The 11261-nt window shown below is 36.9% G+C and overlaps 1 protein-coding gene across 1 annotated transcript; it reads right to left on the bottom strand.

Moving 5' to 3' along the window:
- Positions 1–836: 836 nt before the first annotated feature.
- On the bottom strand, positions 837–6439 carry LOC127627723 (POU domain, class 5, transcription factor 1-like). The gene is made up of 5 exons (XM_052104240.1): positions 4874–6439; positions 4678–4789; positions 4467–4597; positions 1364–1528; positions 837–1282 (listed from the first exon to the last, which is right to left on the bottom strand). The coding sequence occupies exons 1-5, from the start codon at positions 5633–5635 to the stop codon at positions 1019–1021; spliced, it is 1434 nt and encodes a 477-aa protein (XP_051960200.1). The 5' UTR covers positions 5636–6439; the 3' UTR covers positions 837–1018.
- Positions 6440–11261: the final 4822 nt, after the last annotated feature.

An 11261-nucleotide genomic window follows, 5' to 3' on the forward strand; every position in this document is an offset into this window, starting at 1 on the left:
TCCTCAAAAGAGACCTTGAAGGATGGGAGCATGCGTGCTAGAAGCCAACATTCCTTTTGAAAGACACAAAAATTTGGTTTAATTGCACCAGTTCAAAAAGGAGGCCAAAACAGATTTGAAATGACGGACAATGGAATGGTTTAATAGCTACACAGATACTGGATGTGTTGGTTGCAAGAAAGAGCAGCATCTCAATAAATTATCAAACATGACTTTCATTTACATTGCATAGTGATGAGAGCATGAATTAGAAACTAAAAGATCAGAAAGATAAGGCACATAACCTCCAAAGAGGCTTTCAAACTGAACTTAACAGGCAGCAAATTTGATCTACAATCACCCTGATTTATATATATGTATATAAATATATATATATATATATATAAAAAAAAAAGTTATTGTAGATGGGAGGACAGTGCAGGCATCTATAGAAAAGAACAATGACTGATGTTCTTTGTGGGCCATCTGAAAAAAAGTTTCCTCCAAATGATAAAAAAAAATAAAAAAAATCCCCTTAAAGTTTAGATAATTGACAATTCAAACTTGGTTTAGACGGAATTCATGAAACCTTGAATTTGCTTCCAGTTCACAACAAAAAGGTGATTTGAGCGGTTAAAAAAAAATGAGCATATAAAAACTTGGGAAATATTGAACTATAGAGACAAACATATGTACATTAAAATTGGAATGAGCAAAAGAGTAACAAGTCATTAAAACTACTATAAAATCATTTCTGAACCCATGAATTCAACAAACACCCATTATTCAAATGATCACCAATGAAAATTAGTCTCCCAAGGCACATTATGGAAGAACAGAGTCAGCTACGACGCAACATTACATAAAAAGAAAATCATATGAATGGTTTGATCCATAACTTGGCTCGGAGCACTTCTATAAAAAAAAAAATTCAACTTCAGTCACCTGAAAGTTATCTTTACTCTCAATGAATTTGTGCCACAGGTTTTCAGCAAAGCTGTTGGACTGGCAGGGAAGCAGATAGTGGTAGCTGGTCAGATTAGCTGGTGAGGTGACCCACCAGTCCAGAGTGCAGGGCATTTTTAAAGACCTCTGATCGGTGGAGGGGTGGCATGTATAGGGCTGGGGCTGATCCAGGATGGGCTGGTCCAGGATAGCCTTGCCCTGGGAGGCCTGTGCTACCTATGTGGTGCGGAGGTGGTGGGCTCTGCTCATAATACGGATTTTCGACACATTCGTCATCAAATGGCAATGCTAGGCGCTTCCCCTTTTGTCTACGATTGCAGAACCAAACACGTACCACCTAGAGAAAAAAAAAAGTATACAACTCAGATCAAACTAGTTCTAAAAGTACTTATGTGATAAAGCAGAAAGACATGCTTACATCTCTCTCTAGGCCTAGGTCGTCAGATATGTGCGTTATCTCCAAAGTGTTTGGCTTCGGGCACTTCACAAAGTATGACTCCAGAGCAGAACGAACAGTGCCTTCCAAACTGGTTCTCCTCTTTCTTTTCCTTGTGTCAACAAAAACCCGCTCAATCTTGTACATCTGGAAGACCTCATGAAAAATTGGTAATTAAACTTTCAGAATAAATATTGATGTGACTGCAGGCTCGACAAGAGGCAATGGCTATGTTCAGAATAGCATACTAAATTTCTGCAGTGTATGTATAATTATATATATATATATATATATATATATATATATATATATTAGCCTACAATGTGCAAATTGTACGCATACAATAACCAGATGATAAAAACTACATTTACCAAATGTGCTGCATGCAATCACAGCACACTGCTTAGAATACTCTTTTCCTACAAGGAAATGCACAACTTGACCTTCCATTTCAAGTATGACCACTGAACTGAAAGAAACACAGATTAGCATCTAGAATATAATTTCATTAGACTGACAAAAGTTAGAACATTAACAAACTTTAATTTAAAATTCAAAATAACTACCAAGATAACTAGACGGTACTCAATTACACGAAGTCATGTGACAAGTCAATTACTGCAGTAATGACAGAACGCATTCTTGCGCTTTAGCGTTTTCTTTTTTATATAAATGCTGCAAATACCCAGTTTTTCTAACCAATAATCAGCCAGCATCATGATTCTGAATGCCAATGCTTTTTTTGGAGACTGGAACCAGAAAAGTTAAATGTCAAAACACCTGAAATGAGTGATCCAGGTAAGACATCCACCGCCCCATTTCATTTCGCCATTTTGCCCTTCAGTCCACACCGAGATGGCATTTTTGTCGAGCGAAAACAGATTTTTGAAAACACCGTCCCAAATTGATTAATTTCAAAATGCTGTAACTTGTAATTATTGTCTGGCAGCAGAACACGAGGACAATTGCAGTGTTTTCAGTCCATACATGGAAATGAAGCAGGGCAAAGCTTCTTGCATTTTTTTTCTCCTCGCATGTGCAGTAAGGGAATGTAAGCATTTGAACTGATGCCAACTCAAACCATAAGACATGGGATATTTCATATGCCATTACCTGATCCTTGGATTTAGGATAGACCTCACTGAAATTACCAGCTAGGTTGAACTGCGATGCACCTCACTGTTCTCTGCCTGCATCACCTCGGTCTAATGATGGACTACACTCTTGAAATGGAATAAATCGACTAACAATGAATTGCCAACAAAACCCTTCATCAGCCAATTAACAAGGACAATTGCATCTATGTGAACTTCTGCAGTTAATACAGGATGGACAAAGACGTTAGTCATTAATCTTACAGTTCATACAAAATCTTTGTTTAAACGCTGTCCCTTAACACTTACACTATACATGGGTAATATTGGCATTATATTCATGATGTTAGCCAGAGAGGAACTGGCCCCCACAGTGAATCTGGTTTGTCCCAAGGTTATTTTTCTCCATTAAAATAAACATCTTATGGAGTTTTGTGTTACCTGCCACAGTCGCCTTCGGCTTGCTCAGGGGGGTTAAAAATACAATTATTTAATTAATTATTTTTAAACAATTCACAATCGTATTTTATCAAACTACACATTGATGACTCATAGACATAACAGTTTTATCTTCTGTTAATGCCTGATCTTCTGTAAAGCTGCTTTGAAACGATGCGTGTTGTGAAAGGTGCTACTCAAATAGAAATGACTTGACGTAGCCTTAGTTTGGAGTAAAAATAAGATTAACCTCAATTTGTGCAGTTGTTGGTGGTCATAACTCAAAATAGTTAATGATATCGATGTAACTAACCTCAGGTCATGGCTAAATGTCATCTACCCACTCAGGTGTGTCCCTTTATTTGGCATTTAACAAACTGAATATACTAAACATCACATTACCCACTAAAACATACACTGATGCAAGTGAAATCTCTGAAGACCGGAAAACAAAAACAGGCTTCCATTATGAATCATGGAACAAATCTGCATTCAGGAAAAAGGTGGATAACAGAACACATGTGTCTCAAGGAGTTTTTAAACAGTTAAAGTTCCTTTTAACTTATATTTTATAAAATCAAATAAAAAAAGCTTCAAAAACAGAGACACGTTGCTGTGGCCGATGTCTGTCTAGCACGTGTCAACATAGAAAAACATTGGATAATCTGAGCAAAGAAGCAAAATGTGTTTGGTGTAAATGCCCTAAAACACTGTAAACACTTGCTTTAAAAGTTTGTTGCATTCAACTTTACATGCCATTTAAAAATAGCCAGTATGCAGTGTAAACTGCACATTATGGAGTAAAATGTACACTTTTAGCATATTAAAGCTATAGTACACCCAAAAAAAAAAATTATGTTATTACTCACCCTCATGTCAACCCAGATGTGTATGACTGTCCTTCTACTGAACATTTTCATTTGTGTTCTGCAGATGAATATTTCAGCTCTGTAAGTCAATGCAAATGAATTGTACCAAAAGGTAATCCATATGACTCCAGTGGTTAAATCAGTCTTTAGAAGTTATATAATAGGTGTAGGTGAGAAACACGTCAATATTGAAGTCCTTTTTCACAAAAAAAAAAAAAATCTCCACTTTCAGAATGTGAACGATTTATTGTGTAAAAAAAAAAAAAAAAAAAAAAAAAAAAGGGTATTAATAATGACCCGTTTCTCATCTACACCCATCATTTTGATTCTAAAGACATTGATTTAACCACTGGAGTAATAAGGAGAATGGCTTTTTTATTTGAAGCTTAAAAAAGGCCTGGCCACCATTTGCTTGCATTGACCTACTGACAGAGACGTTCTTAAAAAAATTTAAATTGTGTTCTGCAGATGAAAGTCATACACATCTGGGATGTCATAAGGGCGAGTAAATTGAAAGAATTTTCATTTTTGGGTGAACTATCCATTTAAATTCCTAACATAGCCAGTGCATCAATCTTTGAAGTAAACATATAGTGTGAGGTAGAAAGAAGTTCAACTTAAATGGCAGTGGTTGTCAGTGTCGAGCGCCCCCTAGTGGGACTAATTAGAAATTTGTATACTTACATCCTGGGGATTTTCAGAATTCTCTGCCTCGTTCAGCCATCTCTGCAGCAGTGGCTTCAGTTTGCACATATTCTTGAAACTCAGTTGGAGGGCCTCAAAGCGGCAGATAGTAGTCTGACTGAACATTTTTCCTAGACATAAAAAAGCTAGTTTAAAAAAGTTGCAACTTCCACAATTACATATAGAATGGTTTTCGAGACTTCCAACTCACCATACAGGTTTCCCAAAGCGAGTCCCACGTCTGCCTGTGTGAAGCCCAAAGTGATGCGCTTGTGTTTCAACTCTTTAGCAAACTGCTCCAAGTCTTCTGTGGTCAGGGTCTCCTAAAAAGTTTAAAAGCACAACAATTAATACAACTCAAAACAACGCTAGTTTAATTAAACACTTAATTATGACTGAAATATCACCTCCTCCTCAGAATCACTGCACCCTCCACTGGAGGAGCCGCTGCTCCTAGCGGTGGTTTGAGCCTGACCCGCGGGGATGTTTTGCGCAGACTCTCCGCTGAAAAATCCCGGGCTACTAAAGCCATTCCCAGGCGGAGATGGAGACAGAGAAGATGATGATGCAGATGGAGTCAGGGGAGCTTGAGAAATATTAGCGGGGGGCGTAATATGAGGCAGACCGTGCCAAAAGTTCGGGTTCCAGGGTGTGGAGTAATACACCCCAGAGGCCACAGACGATGCGCCCGCGGAATGATGATATTGTGATTGGGGCTTGTCTTCTTCATTGGCGTAGCCCTCAACATCCTTCTCGGTTTTTACCTGAGCGTGCATCTTGATCTGTTCCCTGGTTTCAGCGATAGGTGGGCTAATGTTTTCAGGCTGGGTGGCTGTGGTGACCCCAGCGACCTGGCCGGTGAACTCGGGTGCTGCAAACGGGTACCAGTGTTTAGGCTGCGTAAAATCGCTACCTTGCAAATCACTCGCCTTAAAATCGCCCCCAACCCCATAAAAAGGTAAGAAACTTTGTGGTGGCGCTGGGCTGATTCCATTGAAATGGGATTTGTTGAAAAGCATGCTTGGGTCCTGAAGCATACCGTGCGCGAACTGTAAAGACGCACCACCAAGTCCATCCAGGCCCGGGACTTGATGGTACATGGCCCTGTTCAGCTCGTAGGTTCGACTGTTGCACTCCGCGCCTGCCGGGCTCTGGGATCGATCCGTCATCTTGCTGGACAAATCTCTTCACACTTCAGGCAATAAAACATACAGCTTGATAATCAATAAAATTACATAAATAGTTCCATCCCAGTAACCTATGTCCTTGCAAAAAAGCACTAAACTTAGGACTAAATAGTTGCCACAGACTCTAAAAGTCCTAATGTCCTCCTCACTTAGTGCACCTCAGCCTGTAAAGAAATGTACACAATCGTTGTAGATACAAGTGTGTGATGGCCATCAATTAGAATGGGGCAGCTCACCAACACCCACCTCACAAAACAGCTTCCAACGCTCAACTCTAGGCCTGTCCCACCCAGGTTTTCCTAATCAATTTGAGTTGGAGGCAGGAGTCTTAACTATCTCCTCACCCATTGGACGCCTGAGACAATAAGCCACAGCTGACAGTGAATTTGTGAATGAACTTGGTTTTCTCATTGGGTAAAAGGACATGTTTGGGAATATGTTGTGCGTCTTTACAACATACATGTTTGTTGCTAAAAGTCCACAAATCAAAAAGTTATTTTAAAGACAACCCAGCTGTTAGAACATCCATAGCATAGCCTATGAGAGGGCGATTGAGTCCAACATGAGTATTTACAATGCAAATAGGGCTAGCGTGGCTACATATTCATGCCACATTAAGTAAACGTTGTTTCAGGAATATGCACTTAACGACTTGTTCTTGATATTGAAAATATTGACATATGTGGGAAAATAACCATTTGAGTAAAAAGTGAGCAAGTTCGCATAGCATTGTACGTTTCTGAGATCACAATCTAATTACAATCTGCTTAACATCTTAAAAAGATCAGAATTACAAACTTTCAAAATCATGAACGTCTCCAAGACATCTGAGACACTTATTTATAGACGTATTGCATATGAGCAAACAATGATTATAAAATTAAGGAATGCTAGTCAAGGAGGACATGCTAATCATTTGTGGCTAATGCTAATTTGTTTCTTGGTAAATTAGTGTTGTAAACAAAACAAAAAAAAAAACAGTTTAAAGTCGGTCAAATGTGTATTCTTCGAACATAAGACTGTTTTAAGACATTTAAGAGTTCTGTGCTGTTTCGTTTGGCTAACAGAGACACATAAAAGGTGACATGTTTGTCTTTGATATGGCAGCTCTTGCAGATAAGCAATTGGATTACAAGCGTCACATCTCCCACCTTCACGCTGCTGGTTGATCACTGTCATTGATCATAGGTACTATTCATGCAAGAGTGTTCTGAAAATAAATATAATAATGGGAATGACAATATTGTAAGAACTTCTGATTTCAGTTCACTTCCGTTTTTATCCTATAGAAATGAACCGTTTATCAAATGCACATTTTACTTTATAAAATGTAACCTATATTAATATAGTCCATTAATAATCATAAAAATATATATTCATAAAATAGCATATTAAGTGACGCCTAAGTAGTATTAGTAGTAGCAGCAGCCACTCAAAGGTTTCGGCCTTTTTTCCATTAGGCCTACTAGTTGTTTACAGTTTTGAGCTCTATACAGACGCATCTATACAGCTGTGCACCCCCGACAGAGCCGATCGGTGCAGATTGCGGCAGGAAGACGCGCCACAGGAAAGTGGATGGGGGAGGTATTGTGCAAGAAGGGCCCGGGGCGCCCCGCGGCGTCCAAATCCAGAGTTGCGATGGCCGGCCATTAGCTGCCTTTCAGCATCGAACAATACGTCGCAACCCTTTGATTCCGCCCCTACCCCTCCTCCTCTGAAACAAACCCTTGGTTAAAGTTTCTGTCCTGCGTTATCCCAAAGTCTTACAGAATTAACCAGAACAAATATATGGAGTCTCTCTACAGAAGATGTCTAGAAGAGACGTTAAGGGGTGAAGTAGTTACTTGGGTATCCACATCTAATCCATACAATTATGTATGAATATCTTTGCATTATATAACATTTTAAAGAAGATATATAAGAAAAAAGGGTCAATAATGTCACGCTCACTTTTGTCCAGATCTATTCGAAAAATACGTCACAAAAGCAATTCACGAAGAAAAATTATGCTAATGGAATGCAGCTCTTCTTTACTGGGCATGTCTTAAGTTATTGAGTTCAAAATCATTTATATACACACACACATTTTTGAAAAAAGAAATGTTGGCATGAGTGGTGCAGAACAATATTTTATTAGTTGTTTAGAAAATGAGCAGTAGAAAGATTTTAATATTTGAAAAACTTTTGTCCACCCAATCACAGTCATGTTGTGTAACCAGCATGTAGGTAGACCCTTAAGACTGTTTGTAAATGTAAAACAAAAATGATGTTGTCATTGATGCAGTGAGATCCAGCAGATGGAATTGACTTCAATAAATCAGATAATTTGTAGAAGGAATAACAACTTTAATTGGTAAAAATAGAAAATGAAATAATGAATATGAGAATAAATGTGATGATACTGAAAATAAATGTCTGTTTATAAATGTTAAGTATATATCTTAAGGATATATCCAATGACTAAGTCCTGGAATAAACCTAACAACACACAGTCTTGTCTTTGTCTAATGAATTAAGTAAGTAAATGGAAAAAAGTTAAAGTACAGAGATGAGTTGAGGCCTCAAAGTTGGAGATCAGATGCGAAGAGCTAGAGAGCTAAGGTGTTAATCTGACACCCAGATATTCGTTAAGGTCTTTATACACTCTTGAGACTGTTACAGCAGGAATTTCCCTTTTAGGTACAGTTCTGCACAATAACTCTATCTGACAGATCAGGTGATTATGGAAACAAAATATAGATTATAGCCCCACTTGTACATTTATTTATGCAAACTACTCGTAAATATACTCAGTGAGATGTTGTGTACTAGGTCTATGTCTGTACGATGTCTGCACATTTCTTCGAAAAATATAAGTCATGAACTATGCTCTCTCGTTCCAGCTCTGAAGCCTCATGAGGTTAAAGGGTAACAAACTCATATATTAGAGGACCAAATGTATACATTTGTACACACACGTGCATTGAGATCTCAGGTTGGATAAGGCATCAAGCATGAATATAATGATATCTTATACAGTGATGATATAAATAAATACAAAACTGAGTACATAAATGTGAATATATGAATATGTGTGCATAGCTTCTGATTATAGATGATTTCAAGCGTAAAATCAATAAGCAAAAATATAGAAAAGACTCCACATGCATCAGTCATCTTAAATATAAATTATTTATATTATAATATATTTTGATTTTTTTTTGAAAAGGCACATTTTGTCCAGTTCCTTTGGTGAAAACCTCTTGATATTCTCACTCAGAAATGTATAATATTTGTAAAAAAATAAATAAAAAAAAAGTGTTTATACCTTGACAAATATGTTTGAAAACTTGAAATTATTGATTAAGTTGCATGAACTCTCATGTATTAATGGTGCAAGAAAATTATTGAATAACTTTTACATTATGGTACACCACATAATTTTTTTTATGTCATATTTTGGAGTCATAACTCAAATACATATGTTCTTTAAACGTTGGCTTCAAGTACGACTAACTCAAAATGATGTACGAAATTGTGGCTGTGTGGGATACCCATAAGCCCTTGCACTTGAATAAATTATTTATGTTTGCTCAAGACAAAAGAACTTATGGAGAAATATAATAATTGTTATTAAAAAAATTATATTTCTTTCAACTATATAATTTAAATAAGAACAAATTACTTGCAACTAGTAAACTGTTCTTATATAATTAAGTTCACTTTACTTGAGCCAAATAAGTATGTTTACTTAGATAAAGCATGCAAACTGCAATCAAAAATCTAAGTAAGGTCAACTAATTCGATTTTACAGTGTGTGGTTACTCTGCTAGGACAACTTGAGGGGAACTAATGTCATACATCTACTAAAAACCACCTTGAGACAAGTTGTATATAACCATGCATCCTACTTTGATCGCCATGTCTAATCGCTCTGATGCCTCACCACCCACTCAAGGCATCACACACACACACACACCCACCAGCACCATTGGTGGAAGCACAGCTAACTCAAATCTTGAACAATCAAACCCCTGCCTTCAAACATACTCTGGCAGACCAGGAGCTATAGGTCACAACTGAGGTCTCCATCTCTCCTGCTTACAAAGCCAAGGAAAGGAAACACAGGAGGCCTTAGGGGCCAGTCAAAAGTTTTAAAAGACATCAAACCACTGCTGCAGGCATTGTGTTGGCCCATGGACTTGGGTGGGGATTGTTATGTAAAGTGCAGACAGAGGAGGAGAAAGTGGAAAAAGATGACACTGGCCCATGGGGTGTGCAGTGAGGGATGGCTGAACCAGGATTAGGCCAAAAACACTCCCAGGTGGCTTTTTTTTATTCTTCTGGCTCTACGTAGATGGCTTATATACTTAAGCATCTTGAGAGGAGTCTAAATAAGGAAAAGAAAAACTGTGCTAAACATATTTCTTGAGTTAACTTCATCTGAATTAAATTAAGCAAGGTGATCATTATTGCACAATAAACCCTGACAATGAGATCAGGACCCCGATGTGGTGATGTGAAGGTTGCTTATTATTAAGTTAGGCAGTCACTATATGAACATATTTGATTATTTTACAGTAACTGTCTCTGGTCGCATGATATGAAGCAATAGCTTGCACCATTATGGTTTTCATTTGATGCATTCTGAAACATTTCAGGAGTTTATATCTTGGGATGCATCAACCTTACAATGACCTAATATAGAATTACGAACCAAGTATTGTTATGTTTAATGGATAACAGTAAATGGTGACTATGTTTCTGGTAACGGATATCCAGTGCAAGATGCAATGTTGATTATGAGGCGTATCTTAAAATCTGAGGAGGAAAATAAACAAGCTTAACAGAAGAGCATTTCACAAATGCTATTGCATACATCTGTATACTGACCTTATGGTAATAAGATAATAAAAACACATATTTAATTGGTAACAAATACCAATTAAAAGATTAATCATTAACTTAATCAACCAATTTTTTTATCTTAGTTTCACACACAATAACATGACATCCAGACTATTAGATACAGTGTAAATTAATAATATATTAATATATATATATATAAATACCAAAACAGATAAATTAATTGAACATGTTTACTATTTCAGATTATAAAATGTTCCAAATTATTCTGGGTTAACATGGACAATCAGTAGAGCAAAAGAGGAGCATACCAAATATAACAAATTCTGAAATTCATCTAAAAGTTTCATTATAAGTGTTTTGCAGATAACTAATTTTAAATGAAGAAAAAAAAAGAAGAATTTTCACTAGAATCTTGGACCCCATTGTAAATCAGAAGTATCAAATGCATATATTCCATTCCCACTTTTCAGTGGAAGTGTCCTTGTGCATGGATGGAAGGCAGCAGTAAACTAACAAGAATAAAAAAATACAGTAAAAAGCAGTATTTTGCCTCTTATTGAATGTATTGAATATAATTAAGAATGTGATTCTATTTTATGAAAGTCTAGACCACACAAACAGTATCTTTCCTTTAAAATGGTTCATTTGAAACATGTTTTTGTAAACTATGAAGATGCCTATTTAAAATACTTGATTGTTTTTATATCACAGAATTAAGCATTTGAATTAAGCATGAATTAAGCATTTTATACACCTTAAT

The sequence above is a fragment of the Xyrauchen texanus genome, chromosome 34, assembly GCF_025860055.1.
Source record: "Xyrauchen texanus isolate HMW12.3.18 chromosome 34, RBS_HiC_50CHRs, whole genome shotgun sequence".
Lineage (NCBI taxonomy): Eukaryota > Metazoa > Chordata > Actinopteri > Cypriniformes > Catostomidae > Xyrauchen > Xyrauchen texanus.

What these genes read in the sequence shown, in the direction of transcription:
- LOC127627723 (XM_052104240.1), bottom strand. Translation starts at nt 5,635, where the DNA reads ATGACGGATCGATCCCAGAGCCCGGCAGGCGCGGAGTGCAACAGTCGA. An exon ending in CGCTTTGGGAAACCTGTATG is followed by an intron (nt 4,598 to 4,677) that starts GTGAGTTGGAAG and finishes TTTTATGTCTAG; the next exon opens with GAAAAATGTTCAGTCAGACT. An exon ending in ATTCTGAAAATCCCCAGGAT is followed by an intron (nt 1,529 to 4,466) that starts GTAAGTATACAA and finishes GAGGTCTTCCAG; the next exon opens with ATGTACAAGATTGAGCGGGT.